The sequence below is a fragment of the Leuresthes tenuis genome, unplaced genomic scaffold (genome assembly GCF_036924035.1).
Source record: "Leuresthes tenuis unplaced genomic scaffold, fLeuTen1.0.hap1 SCAF_24, whole genome shotgun sequence".
Taxonomy (NCBI): Eukaryota; Metazoa; Chordata; class Actinopteri; order Atheriniformes; family Atherinopsidae; genus Leuresthes; species Leuresthes tenuis.
Window position 1 is genome coordinate 29,676,750 of NW_027325378.1, and position 24,131 is coordinate 29,700,880.

General features: G+C 39.4%; 1 protein-coding gene across 5 annotated transcripts in view; it reads right to left on the reverse strand.

Annotated features, from left to right (window-relative positions):
- slc12a7b (solute carrier family 12 member 7b) overlaps window positions 1-24,131 on the reverse strand; it is a 92,974-nt gene that overhangs the window by 37,784 nt on the left and 31,059 nt on the right. For all 5 annotated transcript variants that reach the window (XM_072378817.1, XM_072378816.1, XM_072378820.1 and 2 more), the window contains exons 2-3: window positions 2,050-2,144; window positions 1,354-1,485 (exon numbers count right to left, since the gene is read on the reverse strand). In XM_072378817.1, the coding sequence (XP_072234918.1) occupies window positions 1,354-1,485; window positions 2,050-2,144 (227 nt within the window). The remainder of the gene's footprint in view (window positions 1-1,353; window positions 1,486-2,049; window positions 2,145-24,131) is intronic.

The window sequence follows — 24,131 nt, forward strand, 5'->3', positions numbered from 1 at the left end:
GAGGGCCAGGGAGAAGATGATCTGGAAAATAGTGGAAATGAAAGAGAAACAAAAAACTGCCTCCCTTGTAAAATATTTCATTTGTCAACTCAGACTGTGAATAAAAACATTACAAGCAGTCAAATACTGCGTCAAACCATGAATACGTGCAGTAATTATGTGCAATTAGTTTTCTGATAGTTAAGTTCAGACAAATCAGTTGGAGACTTATCAGTTGTTAAAAGAAGTGCTCTAATAATCTCTTTATTGTGGCAACGGCGCAAACAGGGAAGATCCGCCGTGTGCATGGCAAAAGCTGCCTCTGATAGTAATGTGAAGAATGGGCTTCTGAAGATGGGTTATATTACTCTACCAAACAGAATGGTATCTCATATGACAAAAGCAACATGTACATACTCAACTATGTAGTTTTTAGATACTAGCAACCCAACATCTATAATCCTTAAATGCTTCAATTTAAACTGAACAGTAGTCTCTATTAAAAACTAGTTTAGCAACAACATGCAGAAAGGCCAAAGCACAAAACCATAAGATTGTGTAGAATTCACCTCAAATTAATGACCAGCTATGATTTTCATCAGCTATCTCCAAATGTACAGCTCAGGTCCTTCTATTCCAGACAATAAGGAACAACAATTGTGTTTGCTTCATCTGCTCATCTACTTCATCCACTCATTTCAAGATGTTCCTGCAAGCCAGTGGGAGGTGCCCAAGGCCTATTTCCATGCAGGGGACAGAATGGGGCAACTGACATGGGACTGGAGCTGCGGTTAGAAAAACATTCATGTACTGCATGGCAAGACTTTGGAAATGTTTCCTTTCAAAGAAAAGCTAAAACATGAGCATTGAAGGATCCTTACAGAGATGAACTGTGGGACAAGGGCTAAAACATAAAAAAGGGCTTGTGCTAAAAAAATAAAGTCAATTTTCTTTTCCTTTTTCATCTTCCAAACTAACTGACTTGATTTCTTATCATTGCCTCACAAACTGAATATATCTCTCTGTGACATTAACCAGGTGACTAAACAGACACTTTAAAAGCCTTTACATATACATGACAGAATTTTAACAAGTCTACAGTCACTTGGTCTTTACAAATTTCCTTATTTCCCATTAGAAAGTAGCACCAAGTTTTCATAAATGTAAAAGGTGAACAACAGCAGAGAGGGCTGTCGAGATTACAATGAGGTTCATAACCAGTGAAAGACTTGAGGATAAAACAAACAGCAGGGATTCATGGGTCAAAGAATGGCTGTTAATATGCAACTGTACACCACCCTATATGTGACATATGTAAACACTACCAGACGGCACTGGTATGGACACTGTTTTACACGAGGCCTTCTGCTTTACCTTAACAGCTTTTTTTTTTGGCCCCTCATCTTCATCAGCATCCTCATGCTCCTGGGCTCCCTGGGTCAAATTAGTATAGTTGGCCAGTTTATTGAGAAGTGATGACACCATGGGGTTGCTGTCCATTTCCTCCTGCAATTGAGAAAATATTTGTTAACAAGCTTTACAGCAGTATGATTTGTTCTTTTTCTTCCTTATTAACAAAACTATGTATTTACGGAGGAAGTTAAACAAACAACAAACACACCTTCCCATTCAAGATAAAACTTTAGAGCGGTACTGGGTGTTGTTTCTTTTTTGGTTTTATGGTTACCATTTGATGGTAGAGCGATGAACTCTCTTGGAAGGAAAATGTAGTTTGTTCTGTAACTGTTCAAACCATGTTGGAATGGTACCGCTGGATCAACTTCATACAGTGTGGAGAAAACTAATCCCATAGTGTCTAGCTGATTCTATACAAGGACCAGTGACCACAGAAGAGCAAGTCTGCCAAATAGCAGAGGAATGCACATGGAAAAAGTTCAGCTGAATGAACTTGAGGCAAAAGAGCAGTTTCTATTGCTCTTTGGCTGACACACTGTTGAGCTGAGAGACGACTGGTACTTTAACCTCTGTGTAACACTGTGACATTGCTCTGTGTACACTGACTACAACAAGGTAATGTTCATGTAAAAAAAAGGATAGTGCCATAATTACCTCAAAAAGCGCCATGTTGGTGCCATCATAGCTGTTGCCTTTGTCATGGTCTGTGTTGTTGATGAAGGGACTGTTTTCCTTTGGGACGCCATCACCTGTGAAAAACCCCACAAGGGTTAACGTGTCATATGATCAAAGTGTGTTTTGGTTGGTAACTAACTCGTTGGTAAAACATTTTTAAGTACATAGTATAAACAACTGAAGTTATTAAGTACTTAAGCCGAGAACAGCCATGGATTTTTTTTAATGCACTATTATCTCGTGATAACGACTTATTATTTCAAAGTTGTGAAAAAAAACACACAAAAAAAGACTTAAATAATGATTATTTCGTTATCTCGATATAACAAAGATAATTAGTGGGATAATTTTCTAGTCAATGTGATCGTCCTGATTTCAACCTATAAGAGCTGCCACGAACGGCTTCCGTAGCCACTGGCTGTAGCCCTACCACTAAGTTACACTTTACGTTAGTTTGTTTACTTGACTAGGTTTGTTTAGGGGGTTAGCAGATGTACGGTCATTTGTGGCAGCTCTTGTAGGCTGAAATCAATTATCACGAGGAAACAATCTTTGTTATATATCGAGATAACGAAACAGTGTCTTTTTTTTGTTGTTGTTTTTTCCTCACAACTTTGAAATAAAAAATCGTTATCACGAGACAACAGTACATAAAAAAAAAAATGTTAAAAATAATCCATTGCTGTTTTTAATTGGTTATTCCATAATGGTATGTACTGTATAATCACTAATAAAAAAAACAACTAAAGATCCAAAATGTCTGGGCCATATCCTGTCCAAATCTTGTGGGTCAGTTCACACAATTAATACTTCTAACAAAAAGCCAGAGGTTGAAATGACAAGACCTAAAAACAATAGTCTAAATGTACTATTTACTATAATGTAAAGATTTCAAAGATTACGAAGCATGTTGGAAATAACAAAAGTAGGGCTGGACACATTAACGTGTTATTTTTGCATTAACTAATGAATTCATTATCGCCAACAATTATTTGTTTCCTATTAACGCTGTTTTTACTATTAATTATTTTTATTGTAAACGTCTGTTGATCATCGACTTTTATTTTGAAAAAGTCAATCTGAGCGAGCCTTGTATGTTGCTTACTGCTGCGGCGCTCACAGAAAAGAAAAGAATAACAGATGAAGCGGGCTAAACAAACAAGGAGAAGATTACGGAACTTTTACATGGCCATTTTCATTTCAAAGTTCTTCCAGACGGTCCAGTCGACAGAGCCAAAGTTTTGTAAGCTCTGTAACGTTGAATTGTCTTATCACCAGAGTACTTCAATTCCGTTATATGCTACTTTTGGTAAATGGTCTTGTATAGCGCTTTTCTAAAAGACCACTCATTCACCCCACTCACAGGATTTTTTTTAATCATTTGTACACAAAATTCCCCAATGATACACTAGGAGGCAACGTGGGGTTCAGTGTCTTGCCCAAGGACGCTTCGACATGTAGCCCAGGGAAGCCAGAGTCGAACCACCGACCTTCCGATTGGTGGGCGACTGCTCTTCCTCCTGAGCTACAGCCGCCTGAGCTACAGCCGCCCTCATAATGAATTCATTATTGATTAATCGTGATTAACCAGAGGAAATCATGCAATTAATGCCATTAAATAATCTAATATTTGCCCAGCCCTAAACAAAAAATAAAGGCAAGTAACAATGAGCCAAAAGGTTCCTATTGTTGTGGTCCCAAATTTTTAGCTTTTCACTTGTAATTGAAATAGTCTATAAATTGAACAGATATGTCTCTCTTTTCAAATGAGAATCTCAAATGTTAATCTTGGTTTCTCGGACAGTGACAAAAAATAACATCCAGCAGCTGGATATGTAGCTCAGTCCCAGGCCGCACACACTTCTCCAATACATCCTAAAGTTCGCAGTGGGGTTAAAGTCTGAACCCTGCGGTGGTCGGTCCATGTATGAAAATGATGTCTCCTGTTCCCTGAACCACTCTTACACAGTTAGAGCCTAATCCATCCTGACATATCTTCTTGGAATATGACTGTGCCATCATGGATGAAAAACCTGGTCTTTCAGTATTTTGGGGTAGTTTGCTCACCTAAACTTTTGGGCAAATGATGTTGATGAACCTAGAGTGGGCAGTGTTGAAATAATTACTCGCGCCTCTTCCCTAAGCATCTTTAATTTCACTGTGCAGGCTCCATGTTATATAATCTGTATTCATTTAAAATATGTATATATATATTTAAATCTAAGAGGATGCAAGATACATAAAAAGACTGAGAAAAATATATCCCGTCAAGAGGATATCAAACTTGTAGTTGGTCATAGAAAATAAAACGGTATTGCATTTGCTTTATTGCTACTGGTGCACACATCACAGCATTGATGTTGAAACAATATTTCATGTAGTCTTAATAAATGTTTCTCACAACAATGTCATTGTAATTTTAAAATGTATAATCCAGAACCTTTTTGTTCACCATCTACCCTCATGCACTGATGACTTGTTCAATCTGTGCTGGGCCTCGTGATTCGTCAGTGGAGCTGCCTGTGGTGAACTCTGGCTGCAGAGGGATTTCATGAGTAACTTTTACTGCTTGATCCAGCTGCTGGGGGAATAAGAGGCTTGCAGCATGGCTTAGGCTGCTGGTAATCACAGAGAAAGTCATTATGTCCTTGTACTGTGGAGCTCTTTAAACACAGCCTGAGCGGGATAGAAGACCATATTAGGTGAAGACACAGTTTTCAATAAGCATGGATAAAGGATAGGACTTTAAAATGATATCCACTGGGTAGAAGGAATGCTGCTAATGGTGAATCAGCCTGACAGTCATCGCTTGGCTCAGTTACATGACATACACCACAGGTAATCATTTTCTCAAATGTCACTGACTAAATCCTCTTTCAGACTGTCTCCAAATCAGATATGGTTTCTCTTTTTAGAGCCTGTCCACATGAAAGGTGGTTTAGAAGTCAATCAGGAAGTGATGAGGTGAGTATCACTCACCTATCTCTCAAGTCATTAAGGCCTCTGGTAACACAAGTGACACAGAGCTTTCAGCAGCACTTTATAATCTTTACATGCATACAGACTAAGTTCAAATATAAGCGCACTGAGGTAAAAACCTTTTGTCAAACTTTGTTTAAGGTCCATAATGAAAAGCATGAAAAATGTTTTGTGGTATACCCTACAGACTTCTGTGTTGTCAATGAAAAAAAAAAAGTAAAACATGAAAAACATACTCTTTCTTTTATCTATTTCTACCAAATATTGATTGTCTTTTTGTTACAAATAGAGCTGCTGTGATGAAAAAACCAACGAGGTTAATCTAGAAATAAAGTATCATCATCAAATAATCAGGCCTGCCTCTACATGTTGGCTAAGCTTTAGCTAACAGTAGAAATCTTACCCATCAAATTTTTCATGGTCTGTAAATTGTGGGCTGGTCGTTACTTTGTCATGAACTTATTGCAATTATATTGTGAGTTTTATTTTTAATTAAAGCAACAGAATACCTTAATTTCCTTTTCTCTCACTTACATTCATAAGGGTGACAAGGGGTGTCAGTTGTCATATGGCTTTTTATTAATTGAATCAACAGCAACTGCCTGTATGAACATTATGTAACGTACCAATGCAAAGTCCCCCTCTATGTTTGAAGCAGAGAATGTTCATTGAAAGTGATGTCTCAAAGTCTGTGAATCTATTTGGTGACAGTGTGATCTAACAAGCATTCCTTCGTGTATGTTTATGTATTATTAATTTCTCAGAAAGATGGGGCTGTAACAGTGTGAGTGACATAAAAATGGTTGGGAGGCTAAAAACATTTGAGTGGAAAATCCTGAATAAATGTTTTACAGAAGTGTAACAAATAGTTGACTGTTTGCTGACAATTGTGACTGCTGGTCAACCAAGAAAGGTTTTTGTCGGGGGATCACTATGAGACATAGACAACATCAGCAGTTTCTTTGTTGCAAAAACAGCATCAAATCGAGACCTCTAATTTTATAAATGACATCTAGAAGATAATCTAGCATTATATCATTCTCAGGCTCTTTATCGCCCTGTGAAAATCCTATGAAAAACTATAGATGATGAAAGTGGTGATCTTAGGTCCAGTAAGCTAAAAATATTTCAAAGTGGTTTACAAGTTGCAACAAATTTGTCCCACCCTATGTCATCACATACTCCAGTGACCTTAAATTACACTTGCACATCACCATTCAAAACAAGGAAAAAGACCAATCTGCCAGTGTGGATGTAAAACACTGCAGTTACTGCAGTGATTGATGCAGAATATCATGTGTTCATTGAGCTGCATAAAGGAGAATAAATAGAGGGAAATCCAGTGGAAGATGGGTATGATCTATGTCTGTGACTGTTTTACATGTAAACTGTGGTGTTGGAATGGAGATGTCAACATTGGGTGTGAGTGTGCTTTAATGTACTGTAGCAGACAGCCCTAATGGATATGGACTAATTTTGTATACAGTGGCAGTGATAAGACACTTCCTAAGTTAAAAGATGTTGACATCTGTTCACATGATGCATGCACTTTGCCTGCATCTTTGACTAAAACATTTTGTATCTTGAAACTGTTTGCTTTTGTCCAGTTTCAGTCCAGTTTTATGCAATATCATAACATCGCCATCAAATACCTGAGTGAGAGAGACCATCTGGGCCGGATCACCATAACAATGAGCTAACCCTCTGATGAAGCCTAAATTTATTTAGGAGGCATAGTCTATAGTGAGTGCACTGACCAGGTGCCTACTGCAAAGATAGCAGTCTGCTCTTTAACAGCAGGTTGTTCAGCTGCAGTGACCTTTCCATCAGACTTCTTATTTCAACAGAAAAAACTGGTTCAGTATTATCGAATGACTCAAACGACAGATGAAGATGAAACCCTTTAGACACACATGGTTACACAGTCTTATTCTCTCCTTCAATCACCCTTCATAACTCTTATCTTATTATTTTTCAATTATATAAATGTTGGACTTTGTAAATGCTGCAACAATCAAGCAAAGCCAACAACGTTTAACATGCAAACAATGAAGTCCAATTAGGCTGTATATCTCTGTAAGATTTTCCAGAGTAAACACATTCTGCATCTACATCATAATGTAACCTTGACTGTTTGAAATCCACATTATCATTAATATTTAACAAAGAGGAAACACAACAGTAGTAGAGCACAATGGGCAGCGTTTACCAAAAGACAGGACATAAACAAAACAAGACATACAAAAACAATCCCTCAACAATACGCCATGGCTCGTGATGCACTACAGATGTGTGGCAGCGAACATGTCCTCTTGGAGACTGGCTATGGGCATATGGCATGTAGGCAATGTAGGTACGGTGGTTAGCACTGTTGCCTCACAGCGAGAGGGTTCCAGGTTCAATTCCCAGCTGGGTCCTCTCTGTGTGAAGTTTGCATTTCCAGTTACATTTCTAATTACTTAAAATGATAAAAGAAAAATCCTATTGTGAACTCAAGTGTTCAACAGCATGATGCTTGCTTTCAATACATGACAGACCTTTAAGGAGCACACTCATCTTGTTTAAGCTTTAACGGAATGTCCTACAGGGTATATAACACTTTTACAAAACACAAAAATTATATAGAGTCCCATCTACTGACTGTTACAGTTAATTCTGGTTCATGATGTGACTAAACAATTAGCATTTACTTTTATGGTCATAATTATCTGCAATGACAGAGCATTTATGATAACAACATTTCCCTGGTGACAGATGCTATTCAGAAGCAAGATTTAAATCAGACTTCATCAGTGCTTTACTTAGAGACAAATGTACTACCAGGTACATTAAGGTTGTGCTAATGGCCAGGCTCATCCGCTCTGTCACTGTGGCAATAAATGACCACGCATACTATTTATAACAGTTAAGCCGCACACTGTGACGACACAGTAAGCTGCCTAACGCTGCCGATGTTAGCCCATGGCTCATTGTAAGATGAAATAAAATTGATGTGAAAAAACAGGGACAGGAAATATTACAAGTGTACAAATCACAAATTCTCCACCTGACACATGCAATTAGCAATAGTTAAATTTCAAATCTCTGTTTGGCAGAGCTAGAGTAGAGTGCTGCACGAGTCACTTATTTATTCATTCACACGTCATGACTTTTGATTTTCTGAGTCCCAAAGAACAGAAGCACAGCTAAGACCTCTGCTTCTAACCACTGTCATGATTCACATGAAATCCGAAGCTGGATAATAAAATGCCTTTAAGGTTTAATTTGTCTTTGGTGGACTATTTTTCTAGAACACTCAAAACAAAACCAAAAACTATCCTTGTAAGTTTAACATATTAAAAAGAAAAATATTTAAATTGAAAGCTAAGAATATAGGAACTACACTAAATGTCTCCAATGTAGTCACAGTTTATTAATAGAATATCATAGTGCTGGCAAAGGGCAACTCAAGAAGTACTGCAACTGAGGAACGCTTACCCTTCTGGCGAGAGCCTCCCCTGTGCTCCATTCTGAGGACTTCAGGTGAAAATGGGGGTGGAGGGGAGGGGGTCCTAACAGTGGTCCCGGGGGAACTCCAGTAACGGAGGTCCAAAGCACAGAGATACTGCTAGTGACGTGCTAAAGTCAGGAATGCTGCCTGTGCTGTGTGGATAATATGAGGATAAGCTATTTCTGTGACTGTGTGTGTGTGTGTGTTGGTATGTGTGAGTCTGTGAGAGAGAAAAGTGGCCTGTGACGCTGATACCGGCGACATCAGCCATACATCACAAGGTGCCCTACCCTCTCACCCGCAGACCTGCACACACACACGCACACACACATATATATATAGCTCCTCTCCCCCAGCCTCCTTGAGATCCAAATCACTGCCACACTTCCACATGCAAGAGTTAACAGACACAAAGGGGAGGAGCAAAGACATCAAAGGAAGCAGAAAACAGTAAAAAATATTCAGGTGAGTGCAACTGCAGGGAGAGGGATGGATTAGTGAATGTCCACATACAAACAGAAGAGATGCTAAAAATCCTTCTTGTCACAGTAGAGCTGCTTAAAGAGCAGTGACAGCATTTCAAGTAAAAGTTATGTAGTATGTAGTTTAGAACCATTGAGAGTTTCCTGGTTTTAAGTGCAGGAGCTGCTGAACAAGCAGTTCCCCTTCCTATCTGACCTTCCAGGTGTCATAAGAAGAAACAATCTATCATTCAGCACACCACAAAGACAATACAGAACAACACAGCTGTTAACTTTGACAAAAGCTAAGAAATTAATATTCTATTCTGGTAGATGAGTCCCAAATTGATAACTGTATTGTTAGGGAAATTTTCAGTTATGATACCCATTTTCATCTGATATGAAAGAGAAGAACAGCAATTTTCCACTGTTACTAATGATGATAAAGCTTTACACAGTCCTACATCCTGGATAGACAATGGATGGTAAAGCTCTGCCCCGGTCATTACCATTACCTTACACTCTGCTGTCTTCCTTTTTGGCAGCCATTTAATCTGTTTGTCGAAGAGCATGCGAAGTGGGCACTAATCACTTAATCAGATTAGGCTAATCCTGAACTTTTTATAAAACATGATGCAACACCAAGGCTCAGGAGTTGAAGAAGATATGACTTTAAAGTCAGCACACAAAGTGAAGCTCAGTTCCTGACTTTTGGTTTGTGGGAAGAATACATTTTACAAGCCTAAGACATGTTGGTCATTAAAGGAAAAACATGTAGACTCATCAACCTGAAACATATACCTATAAGGAAAAATCAAACTGTGACTTGTATTTTTTTCCAAAGGAGATAGTTATGAAGAATAATTCTAGGAGAAAAGCACATGACTCCAATCCAAAAACATGTCTCAAGCAGTTTCCATCCAGGTTTTATCAGCTCGTGTGAGGACAAAACTGAACATCTGCTGCCAGTATCACTAAACTGACAGATGTATCAAATCAGAGTTTAAAGAGGGTCTGTCAGTGGGTCTACATGGTGAGATTAATTTGATTATAGCTTTCGTTGGACTATGCTCCTTATTTGAGCAAGGGCAATTATCCAAGTATATATGGCGGTGAATAAATTGAATCATTGGCACAAAGCATGTCATACCATGGTGCAATAGGTGGCGCTGTACCCATTTCAACTATCGCTAATAGAGCCACTTCTGGGTAACCTCTTTACCACCACCAACAACAACAAACTCAGCAAGATGAAACTACGTCCCTCTACATTTAGTTTGTGATGAGCATGGTTATTGCATAAATGCGATGCACAGCAACGCCTTCTCCATCGCTTTGCTTGTTTCTTTCCGACGGTGGCGACAACAACAGTAATATCGTCTCCTTCGACTTTTTGGTCACGATCCTGGGAAAAAATCTCGAGCATGCGCAGAACGCAAAGTCCAATTCACCACGTGCTTCTGCCGTCTACCAGCGCGTTTAGTGCGACTATCAACCGAGTTATCTTGGGGTCTTCATCCGACTGCGAGGAACCCGATCCGGTCCAATTTTTTGTCAGACTAAGGTGTATACATGAACTTAATAAGTCAGTCTTATTGTAATCTAGCAATTAATCTCTTTACAGTGCCATGTTACCCCACTGTGTGAAATCACACTATAAGAAGGATTTAGTCGTATCAAGTTCCTCTTGGCTTAATGTCAGATGGAGGCTGTGATAGTTATCACCAGCTGCAATAGTGAAGACTTAATTGTTTTCACATCAGGCCTCTTCACAGATCACCGTTGAGCAGGGACTGATGCATTTGTGTTGTGCATTGGCTCCAAGTACAGAGATGGCACACAGGTTGAATTTGATCTGCTGCTGATACCCCTCTTAGGTGTTAATGGAGGTAATTACAGAGGAAACATGGGCTGTGTGTATAAGGGCAAGAATGGATCAGGATCAATCATACTGAAACCCAGAAATAAACAGACCCCAAGACTATTTTCTAAGACTGGTGGAAAGGAAAAATTATGAAATGCAAAATGAATGGTGCAGGAACAATTACAACAGCTGGCAAAAATAATTAAGTCAGCACTCTTTGAGGACATTCATTCAGCTGTTTTAAGTTGTAAAAAAAATGTTTAAAAAATATATATATAAATCACAGATATGAAACAAAACTAGCTTATCAAACACCTGAACATTATGGCTTTATAAAGCATAAACAGGTCAATAAAACCTGTTTGTTTGAACCTGCACAGGAAAGATTATAAATTAAATTTGTAATTTGCATTTTACAACAAATGTCTGCATAAATATGCAAATGAAGTCAGTGGAAACAATGGAAAGGATTATAAAACTCTTCAAGAAGGTAATTGTGGCAAAGAATGTTGGCTGCTCCCAGTCTACTGTGTCCAAAATGTGGAGCAAGTAAAAACTAAATGGGAAGGTTGTAAAATGAAACATACAGGTCAATCAAGGAGGAAGTCACACAGACATCATCAGTAACACCTAAAGAGAAGAAAAGAAGGTTCCAGTGGGCTGAAGAGAAGCTGTCATGGACTGTGGATGGTGAGATTCAGATGTGAATCACCAATCTGCTTTGGACAAGGAGATGATGCTGGAACTTTAGTTTGGTCCAGTTAAACATAGAAAGAGGACTGGCTGAAGGAAAGAAGCACATTTCCACCATCATTGATGATATGGGGTTGATGTCAGGTAAAGGACCAGGGGAGATGGCAGAATTACCTCTGGAGGAGATGTACAGGTGGAAATGTTGGACTCTTTTATCATTCCATCAATCAAAAGGAGCTTTGGTGATGCTGAGCTCATTTTTCACAGACTAAATAGGGTTAAAGACATATCAGCTCAATGACATGGCCTGGAAACACTCCAGATCTCAATCAGAGATCAGAGTCATTTTGGAAACTGAAATAAATGCTTCATGACAGCTGCTGTCAGCTGCTGTACAAGGAAGATGGAACCCGTCTGATGAACATTTTTTGTCACCAGTTCCACAAGTCCTCAAAGAATTCAAATTGTCAAAAAGACAGAGGAGATTAAACTAAGAACTTTTTCCATTCATGATACCATCATCTTTTTTCTGAAATTAAAAAAGTAATTTATCACATTTTTAGGTATGTTTTTTTTCAAAATCTAGAATGTTTGTAAAATTGTTTGGTGTCATATCTATTTCCATGCAACTGTGATGGACTGGGGACATGTCCAGGTGTACCCTGCCTCTCTCGCTCTCTACCTAATGGTAGCTGGAATAGGCTCCAGCTCCACGTGATCCTGAATTGGATTAAGTGCATATATAAAAAAAATAATAATAATGATTCAATTCTAAGTTTTATTCATATGCCTCCAATTCTTAATAAAAGTGAATCCTCTGTGATTTTTTTTCTTCTACAAAAAAAGTAGTGATTCCATAATTCCTTTTGGTGTAAGACGTGGTTGTAAGAAAATACTTGACTTCCTGTTTATTAAGGCAGTGTAAATGTAATTCTGTTTCTAACATCAGTCTACAATGCATTTTCCCATTTACAATGCAGATGAAAGATCCTTCTGTAAGAGCCTGTGTGTGAGGAACAGATCTTTGTGCAGAGCGCACACGCAAATACATTTGCCACCAGTCCAGAGAAGACAATCAGCACAAACGTATATAGAGAACAAAGAAAACAAGCATTACAGCAAATAAATATAGTAACATAACATTAAGCTACAACTCCAGTCATGATGAGTCTAAAAAAATCCAGTATCTAAAATTGTTCCTTATAAAAGTTTACTGCTGCTACAACAGCTGCCACAAAGCACTGAAGTATCAGAAGTCTGTCACGTAAAGAGCTACTAAGTCCATCAAAAACACCATGAAGAAGGTGGCCTTCAGGATACAGAACAATCTTTAGTTTAGCCCTTCTCTTTTTGATGACGGTCTCAAGTGAATCAAGAGGGAGGCCAATCACATAGACAGCCTTCATCATCAACTTATAGATCCTGTTCTTGTCATCCACCACAATGTTAGATTTCCAACTGAGCACTATTTGGAAAGAAGAATACTTTCCACGATGCCCTGATAGAAAACACTTTTATTAATGCAGAGAAAGATGCTTTAGTGTACATACCATGTATTTATCTGTAGTTAATGTACAGTACGCATCAAGAGAGAAATACAAAAATCTGTTGCTCAGCTTTTAATTTATTTTCCACTGTCTCAGTTATGCTACATAAGCTAACAATCCTACATGTGTTTTTCATTTAAATATAAAGAAACAATAACTGAAAATATTGGTCAAAGTACAATTTCTGAATTGTTAGTTGCCTTTACAAATGGTGTGTAGAGCAGATTAATTTTTCAAGATAGAAACTGCCACTTTTTATATTCAAAGAAGATTATGGTAAACTGTTCATGAATATACTAGGTCTAGACATGGCTTTCAAAGTCAGGGAGTGTGTCACAGATAACAGAGTGAAAGAGGGAGAGTATGGAGGTCAGCCAAGAGTGTTGAGATCAATGTTACTTAGTAACACCGATATCTGAATCCTTACTGGCAACACACATTGGAGGGCTGACAGGGATAAAACAAACAAACAAAAAAAAACGGTTAATTTGTCTGACTTTTAAAACGTCATTGCCGTCATTACTGAATACTTAACAAATAAACCACCTGTGTTTTTGAGTGCAGTAGTTGAATTTACCAGTCATTTTCACAACTATATCATTCCATGTAATGCTTATCTGCAGTGTTAAGATGTGTTTTAATCTTCAATGTCACCCTAACCTACAGAAAGAGAAAGGTATAAATGTGTACATTAATTACTATTTTCATCCAGAAGAAACTGTTTATAGGTTCTCTAGGGAGTCATCCACATCCACTGTGAACACTTTAAAAGTGGATGTTTTTCATGCTGCAAGAAGCCCATGAACCAACAAATGTGCTCAGCGCACAGAACTTTGTTTTTGCTTCCGAGATGTCTTCATGAAAATGTGTCTTATTAGGGTCCCAAAAGACCCAGCAATCTTCGATCAGAGGATAGCAATTGATTTTCTTGGCTAGCAACACAGTAGCAAAAATGAGACTGAAGCTAAACGTCAAGGCTGTTTCAAAACTATAAACCTTTTGTATATCAAGCAGGCGCCAAGAAAATGATCCTATTGTGTTTTGTCATGCTAGCAATGTCGAGGAAAAGGCAACCTCCAACTGCTGACTCCGACATACGATATTTGTGTACGCAGGAAGACAGAACTTTGCTGTGGCGAATGGAGCAAGAGTCTACAAATGTTTTAGTAAGGTAAAAACAAAATTATTTTTCAATGGCAAAACAAAATGTGATTTACACTTTGCTATTTCTAAGTGATTTTTGAATATTTTCTGTGCTGGTTTCAAAGCTGTGCTGCTTGAGGTTATTCTCCTCTTGTTTTTGACACTTTTAAACATCTGTTATGATGAGTTGCCATGCCAATACAAAATGTCAGCTAAAGGGAGCCAAAAAAACAGACTCAACTGTTTGAAAGTTTGAAACACCATGCAGGAGCAAGAAGACGGAACAAGTGGAGGAACTTTATACCAGGTCTTCCCTCGATACTAATGGCAATGCCAGATTATGAGCAAACAAAATGGATGAGTTTGGAGTGCTCAAGAGGACATATAAAGAATACCAAAAATTAAGTTTTGTGATCTCAAGTGAGACATGGCTGCAGGAGCATATAATGGACTCCAACACCTCTCTACCCAGCTTTAACCCTTTAACATACTGCTCTATCATTTGGTCGAGCATATCTTTCACTGACTATACTTGGTCTTATCAACAATTAGTGGATGTGAACCTACCTAAACCAAATATAAAACTTAGTTTGGGTATGTAAAGCTAAAAGAAAGCACGTGCTGTGACATTTCTTTCAAAAAATGTTATATCTTTACTAAAAAGTCAATCCAACTATTTGTGAAAAAAGCTTTGATTCTGATTATTCTTGCTTCAAGAATATACAACACGTTGTGTCATCATGGACATGTCACTGTGAAGAGGAGGATCTGTACCCGGGACATTGAACTGCTGGCTGTAAGTTTATGTCTATATTATCTACCACAAGAGTTCACCAGTATTATTCTTGTAGGTCAGCAAACTGCTCAGCATCATGGACAATCCATTCCATCCTCTCCACAACACAATACAGAGATAGGAGAGTTCCTTCTCTAACAGACTCTTCCAGCTCTGCTGTCACAAAGAACGGTTTAGGAAATCATTCTTGCCATTTGCCATAACACTGTACAACAGCTCTGTTACACTTTCACTCGCCATCCACATTCCAGTGTTGATAACTGACTACATCTTTTATACAATATTTTCTTACAAATATTTTATTTGATTTTTTTATTCAATTCAATTCATCCATCCATCCATCCATCCATCCATCATCTACCGCTTATCCGAGGGTCGGGTCGTGGGGGCAGCAGCTTGAGCAGAGAAACCCAGACGTCCCTGTCCCCGGCCACTTCCTCCAGCTCTTCTGGGGGGACCCCGAGGCGTTCCCAGGCCAGCCGAGAGACATAGTCTCTCCAACATGTCCTGGGTCCTCCCTGGGGTCTCCTCCCAGTGGGACGGGCCCGGAACACCTCACCAGGGAGGCGTCCAGGGGGCATCCTAACCAGATGCCCGAGCCACCTCAACTTCAATTCAGTTTATTTATATAGCACCAAATCACAACAAATGTCATCTCAAGGCACTTCAATGATACAGTCCAATCCAAGCCAATTGGAGCCCAATTCATTCTGATCCTAATCCAATCAAATCCAGTAAATAAAATGAAAAATTAGTTCATTTCAGTATTCTTATTTTTATACTATCACGTCACCACGCTGGAATTCACTGAGCTCCTGAGAGCGACCCGTTCTTTCACAAATGTTTGTAGAAGCAGTCTGCATGCCTAGGTGCTTGAATTTATACACCTGTGGCCATGGAAATGATTGGAATGTCTGAACTTATTTGAATTGGCGAGTGAATACTTTTATAGTATAGTGTATCTTATAAATATTGATTAATTTGAAGCCTATAAAAAAATTCCGTATCAGCAAGATAGGACCTGAAGTAATTTAAAACAGTACCAAAGAGGCCAGCTCAGTTGACTTAAGTCCACTTAAAAGTTTTGTGTGGTCCACAGTATCAAAGGAAGCACTTAGGTCGAGCAGCACAAGGACCGAGAGTTTGTTCTCATCTTGATTGCTTCTAATATCATTGACAAGTTTGACCAGTGCTATTTCTGTACTAGCGACAGGAGCAGTGGCCAATTCAGTAGCTCCATCTGTGACTGAATGTTTTTAGTGTTTTAACAACACTTTACGTTTTTTTGTCGTTTTTCAACTCTTGTGAGTTGCCTGTTAATATATATCCCATGGATATGGAGTACTTTAAATTACAAAACAACAGCAAAAACCTTGTTTATTCAAGAAAGAAGCTGCTCGAGCTCTGGACAATAGGACGTGGGAACAATGAAATTGTGGGATATAATGTTGATAGGCTAACTATTTTCATGAATATATTAGTAGCAAGTAAAACAATGACTTCATTCAGATAGTGGCTCACGAGAATCAGCAACAAACTCCACCAGTCACCATCCGGTCTCACTGCATTGCATTTAAGATAAGAAGCTACAGGCACATTAGGGGTATTGCAAATTACCAGTATTGGCCATAACCATAATAAGAAAAGAAAAAGAAAACAAAGAACTTTCAATATCGTGCTGATAACAGGCATATAGCAATATCATAACTAATCTTATGACAGTTACTTCCTGGTTGATACTCACTCATAGCAAGTGGTATTACACCCCAACAATGTTTCCCTTCATCCTAACACAACACTGGAGAACAGAAGAAAAAGAAGCAGTAAATAATGACCATCTCTTTGAAGCAACTATGATGAGGGTCACAGGCAGAGAGGCTGATGCTTTGCGGTAAGACGTATTGCATCACTTCGGGTTACCTTGATTGTGTTTTCTGTGGAATTTCTTGTTCCTCTTGGAATATTAAAAATTCCTCAATTTCTCCTTATAAGTAAGACATTTTTGCATAGTTAACTCTATTGCATACTTGTTCTATTCTAACACTCACTCCTACAGATATTTGGTGTTTCACTTTTAAGCAGTGTGTCTGGTTCTCTACCGTTGAAAGCCACCTGATAGCTAGCCAGGTCCCTTTAGTCAGTGGGGAGCCACCTAGCATAGCTAGTGTAGCTGACACCATTAAACGACCCTTAACTATACCTGAGCAGCCGGGACCCCAGGCTGGCTGGGTGGCGGTCAGAAAGAGGAGACATAGCCCTAAAGTCAAGCCCGTGGTTCACCATCAACCTGTCCATGTTTCAAACAGATTTTCCCCACTCAGCGGCACACCCACTGAGGACAAAACCCTGGTAATTGGCAGCTCTGTAGTCAGTGACACCGGTGACCATAGTCAAATGCATTCCAGGGGCCAGAGCAGGAGACATAGAATACTATTTGAAACTACTGGCTAAGGATAAAGGTAAATATAGGGGTGCCTAACATAGTTATTCATGTCCGCGTTAATGACACCCGGTTACACCAGTCCGAGGTCACTAAAATTAATGTTGCATCGGTGTGTAATTTTGCCAAAACAATGTCGGACACTGTAGTTTTCTCTGGACCCCTGCCAAATCTGACCAGTGATGACATGTTTAGGGTTACCTAACCCTCTAAGTTGTCCTCTTTCAACCACTGGTTGTCTAGATGGTGTCCAGAAAACAACGTGGGCTACATAGTAAATCTTTCTAGAGAAAACCTGATCTGATTAGGAGAGACGGCATCAACCCCACTTTGGAAGGGGCAGCTCTCATTTCTAGAAATATGGATGAATTTATTAGACATCCAAAAACATGACAACTCAGGGAGGTCACGTGATCTGGATCAAGATGGATGCTTGATATTTTGCTCCGCTCCATGCTTTTAATTGTTTACTTCTTTCTCCATCTAACATCAGTTTAACTAGTTAAATCGCAACCTAGAGATGCCTAAATCCCAGAGTGACAAAGACTTTTCTATTTTTTCTGAAATTAAATCTCTGGCCTCTCGTGTGAATGACATGAATGGATCAGTTGGCACACGCCTGGATGTTATCGATGGTGCTTTGAGTGACAAAAGTACCTGTCTCTTCGGTGGAGAGCTCCTTATCCATGCTCTCTAACCGAGTGATGGACCTTGAAAAGCGCGTGGAGGAGGCTGAAGACAGGGTCTGCGCCTAAGGACAGCCACGGCGCACACACTGGCGCGCAGCGAAAGGCTGAAGATTTAGAAAACCGTGGGCAATGCAAAAACCTGAAAATTGTCAACCTCCTAGAGAAATTGGAGGGTAACATCCTTCTTGATGAATTTCTTCAGACAACTCTGCCATCACTAGTTGGTCTGCCCGCTGACTTCCCTTTGTTGGAGATTGAATGCGCTCATCAAGTCCTGGCTCCCGCTCCGGATCCAGAAAGGCCTCCTAGAAGTGCCTTGGTGCGGTTCCTTTGATATTCTCAAAGGGAGGTTGTTCTCAGGGCAGCCCTGAAGAAACGTGTCTTCCACCATGGCAGCTCTCAACTACGGTTCTACCCTGATCTGTCTGCAGAGGTCCTGCAGAGGTCCTGCGAAGGTTTTGCGGAGGCAACGGGAGTTTGATACAGTCGGGAAAGTGCTAGCACGTCATAATAAATACTAAGGATTCGCCTATCCAGTACGCCTCTGGTGTCTGCATGAAGGGAAGATGTTCCTTTTTGACACACTGGAGTCCACGGCTGTGTTTCTGGAAACTCTGAAATGAGGTAAAACCCCTATCTCTAATATTACAAGTTATACTGGAGAAAGACAGTTCCCTTGTACACTGAGCCCCCGACGACAACTGTGAACCTTTTTTTTTATCTTTTTTTATTCTGTCAGTCTATATTTTAGGCTAATTTTGCACAACTGTTTAGGTTCAAGTACAGTTCCGGAGTTCTAGTTACGGGGTGACTCAGTAATGTTCAATATTCAGCCTGAAGTTTGGATACTGCCTCTGGTGCCTGAGTTGTTATTGTGATTTAATTGCTAAATGTGGATTTGGCTTAGGCTCAGAATACCCTGCGACTTATTTTGGGGTATTTCTTTCCTGTCATTTGGGAACATGATTGGGGATGCTAAGCACTGTCAGTTATTGTTTTCATGTTTTATTTTCTTTCTGTTTATTGACTGGAGTCTAGTTGGAGTCTATATTTCCTTGCACTCCGACATACTCTCCTGTATGTATGGCATTCTATTCACATATTTTCCAGCTTTGCGGCTCCCATGACTGGATCACTTACGCTCACTACATTGAATGTCCAGGGGCTGGGACATGTCATTAAAAGGAAGAAAATTTTGACATATTTGGAAACGATGGTGGAATGACCTACCGAGCGCTACCAGAACAGGGGCGTCCCTGTCTATCTTCAAGAAACTCTTGAAAACCCAGCTCTTCAGAGAGCATCTCCTATCCCAGCACTTACCTTGTACTTCCCTACCCCCTCTATCTCTGCACTTTATCTTTCTGCACTTCCTTCTATGCCTGCACCCTATCTCTACTCTGTCACCTCTGACAGAGTCAGACTCGTGGGTTTCTTCTATGTAGTTTATTGTTAGCTTTTTGTATAGCTTGTTATATCTTGATTTGTAAGTCGCTTTGGATAAAAGTGTCTGCTAAATACATAAACATAAACATAAACATAAACACCTGAAGCTTAAGATTGACTGGGTAGCTAAAGTTTACTTTTCCTCTTACTCACAGAACAAGAGAGGCACAGCTATTCTCATACATAAAACCCTTCCTTTCATTTTGGAACACGAAGAAAAGGATTCAGAAGGGAGATTTACTCTAATTAAGGGCTCGATATTTGGACAACATATAACCATTCTCAATATCTATGCTCTGAACCATGAATCACCAGATTTAAAGTCCAGAATAATTTTGATGTTTAACCACTACTGCAATGGCCTGGGTTTTTTAGCTGGTGGTTTTAAATGTACTTGTACTTGTATAGCGCTTTTCTAGTCTAACTGACCACTCAAAGCGCTTCACTATATGCCACATTCACCCCACTCACACACACTCATACAGCACGTCTTAAGATACACATAACTACGTGCTTTCTAATCATTCACACACATTCATACCCCCAATGATACACTGGGGGGGCAACATGGGGTTCAGTGTCTTGCCCAAGGACGCTTCGCATGTATCCTGGGGAAGCCAGAGTCGATTGGTGGGCGACTGCTCTTCCTCCTGAGCTACAGCCGGTTTTAACTGCATAATGGATGCTTCACTAGATAAATCCTCCTCTACAAACATATCTAATCCCAAATCATCTTCTATCCTCAATAAGATATGTATAGACACCAGATTGATAGATATATGGCGACAGTTGAATCCTGGAGTAAGAGACTACACATTTTATTCACATCTTCACAATTCATACTTTCAACTAGACCATTTCTTTATTCCTAAAAACTTTTTACATTCTGTTCAGTCCTGTTCTATAGACTATTGTTTTATCGGACCACGCCCCAGTTCATCTGCATATTGACCCAACATTTAGTGTTCCTAAAATTTCTACCTGGAGGTTCAAAACATCTTTCTTGAACAGGGACTCTTTTTGCATCTTTTTACGGAGCAACCTATCACAATTTTGGCTCGACAATAAGAATTCTCCCGTGTCCCCTGCTATGATCTGGGATGCAGCTAAAGCCACTATATATGGCCACCTCATTTCCTATAGTTACCATCAGAAAAAAAGACTAAAACGTAATATGGATCACAGTCGTCGTTCAGAAGCTATTACTTTATGCCAAACAGAACTATTATGTATTTGGTGATAAATCTAGTTGCTTACTCGCTCATCAGTTGAAGAATCAAATGAATGATCGCTCTATTAATAAGATAGGAACGCAGAATGCGATGTCACTTGTGATCCAGTGGCTATTAATGACACATTCCAGGTGTTTTATAAATCTCTGTACAACACGGAGATGAACGACATCCCAGGTGCTTACTTCTTAAAGAACATTTCTTTACCAACCATTGCAGAGGAGGATCATTCCAGTCTAGTACCCTCCTGGAGACATGCTTCCATCAGTTTACCCTTGAAAAAGGACAAAAACCCTTTAGACTGTTCGTCCTTCAGGCCTTTTAGTCTCTTTAATGTTGATGACAAAATTGTTGCAAAGGTACTGGCTCAGAGACTAGAAAGAATTCTCCCAAAGATCATAAACCCAGACCAGGCAGGATTTGTGAAATCAAGGTATGGTGCAGACAATGTACACCATGCACTTAATGTTGTTCAGTACTTTAACACTTATAAAAATTCAGCATTGATAGTCTCTCTCGATGCTGAAAAGGCTTTGTTGATGTATGAAGGACAATTCATCCTCTGGATAAAAAGAACACTTTTTTTCTGCACCCCATAAATGTTATACTGGGATCGATTCTCTTTTTTTTTTTTTTTACACTCAGTTTTACCTTGTGTAACAGGCAGTATTGTCATCTCAGACCATGCCAATGTAGTGCTGGATCTCTCTCTTAAGGTTATAGGAAACAGAGTAAAATACTGGAGACTGAATACAACTATTTTAAAGGACCATACCTTTGTATCCTATTTTAATACTGAGTTTAGATACTTTCTGTCTATTAACTCTCAGTCAACAGATAGCCCTGCCCTTCTGTGGGAAACTGTTAAGGCATATAGTAGAGGGGTTATTATTTAATTTTCAGCCAGCAAACGGCAGGAAAAACTGAGGAAGCAAAATTTGTTAGTGACTGAACTTAAAACAAAAGAAAGAACCTAACTCTCAAACTCATGCTTAGTGGCAAGAAATATCTGCAGTAAGATCAACCTTAGATAACGTCCTTACGCAAGATGAAGAGACCAAACTTAAATTTACTAGATAAAGATTTTATGAACATGGGAATAAACCTGGAAAGTATTTAGCGTACCTAGTATTGAATCCTATGAAAACCTTACAAAAAGGAAAAGCTGGGTGGGATGGTTTTGGTAGTGAATTCTACAAAGAATTTTGTGATTTATTAGTAGACCCATTACTTGATATGTTTAATCATTCTTGTTTGCATAATACATTATCTCATACTCTAAGAGAAGCAAATATTTCTCTCATACTGAAAAAGAGGAAATATGCAGAGTCCTGCTCCTTTTATAGACCAATTGTTCTTCTTAATGTGGACCGGAAGATACTTTCAAAAATCCTAGCTACTCGGCTTGAAGACCTCCTGCCTAAAATTATAAAAGAAGATCAAACAGGTTTTATAAAAGGTCGGAACTCCCCAAACAATGTCAGGTGCCTTCTCAGTATAATTCAGACTTTCTAGGATATTGATGGTCTAGTGCTTTCTGTAGATGCTGAGAAAGCCATTGACCGGGTAGAATGGGCTTATTTATTTTATGCTTTAAACAAATTTGGTCTCTGGGATAATTTCATTAAGGTCAAAATTCTTTATGATAGTCCTCAGGCGGCTATTTTGACTAATGGGCTTAAATCGGACCATTTTCGTTTGTACAGAGGAACGAGGCAAGGCTGCCCCCTGTCGCCCCTCTTGTTTGCCATTACCATTGAACCCTTGGTGGAGGCCATAAGGATGGCACCTGCTATACGGGGTTTGCTGGTTGATTATGAGCACATGATAAGTCTGTATGCAGATGATGTTTTGGTATTTATATCCAATCCGGAGATATCAATACCAGCTCTACTTAACACTATTGATCCATTTAGCAAATCTTCTGAAGCCATGCCACTTTGGAGCCCCAATTCGGTACCAGCTGCCTTACTTTATTTTCCCTTTAAGTTGTCTCCTACAGGTTTTGTATATTTAGGTGTATTCATAACTTCTAAATTTAAACAAATCTATTAAGCAAATTTTCGAGAAGGTGAGGCAGGATGTGGAGCGATGGAACTCTTTGCCTGTCTCCTGGCTAGGACGTATATCCTTGGTTAAAATGAATGTGTTACCTCGATTGTTATATCCACTCCAAGTGATTCTGATAATATTTTCAAAAAGGTTGATAAAAGACCTGAATGGCTGGCTAAGTTCTTTTCTATGGAGCAAGCGCAGACCAAAAATCAAGGTGGCTACATGGCAGCTGCTGAGCTCTGTTGGGGGTCTAGATTTACCAAATATCAGAACATATCAGCTATGTACTCTCATGAGGTATATATATATATATATATACACGACTGAAACTCAAACTCTATTTGGTTGGGTGATTCCTTTTCAAAATATCCACTAAGGGACTTACTGCTTTTTAAGAAATTTTAAAATATCAGACTGAGTTGCAATAATCCAGTTATACTTAATACAGTTAAGGCCTGGCGATTAGTGTGGCGACTTGAAGGAAGTTCACATCTGTTTTCACTAGGGATGCAATGGTACTCTGTAAAATATTGATCCGTTTGGTCTATTATGCACGGGACAATATACCCTTATGGACTGAGGGTTTTCGCTTTTGCAATTCACTTTGCGCTGATGCTTTACAGGCCACTGTGTGTGCCTATCCAGTCAGGAAGAAAAGCCCTCCCCGCGAGACGCGAATGTCCAATCACTGTTGTGCCTCACGCATCCCCTGTCAGTCACACTGTTGTAACTGGAGGCGGGTTCAAAGTGCAGCTCGCACACAGAAGCAGAAAAAAGAAAACAAAGAGGCATGGCCAGCACTAGCGGAGGATTTGAGAGCAGTGGTGGATTAGCCATCGGGAGCACCAGGACATTTCCCAGTGACCTGGCTGCCGAACTGGCCCCCTCGGCGATGGGCCGTCTAGTGGGGGCTGGTCTTTGGTCTGGACGGCTGGGCTAACAGAGTCTAAGAGCGGAGTAATGTTCCGTTAGTTAGACTAATTCACATTGCAGCGCGTATTGAGAGGGCAGCGTTTGTGTGCTGTGATTAATGGTGCGTTCAAATTGTACACAAATGTTGGAATTTCTGAGCTCCGAGTCAGAATTTAAGTTTTACCATTTGAAAGTTGTGTTTAGTAACGGTTAACTTGAAAGAAAAGTGTTATTTTATTCAGAACACAACTGATACAGGTACGTTTACAGTTTTTGCTGACAAGCAAAATAAAAAGAGAATTTTGGGAGGAAAA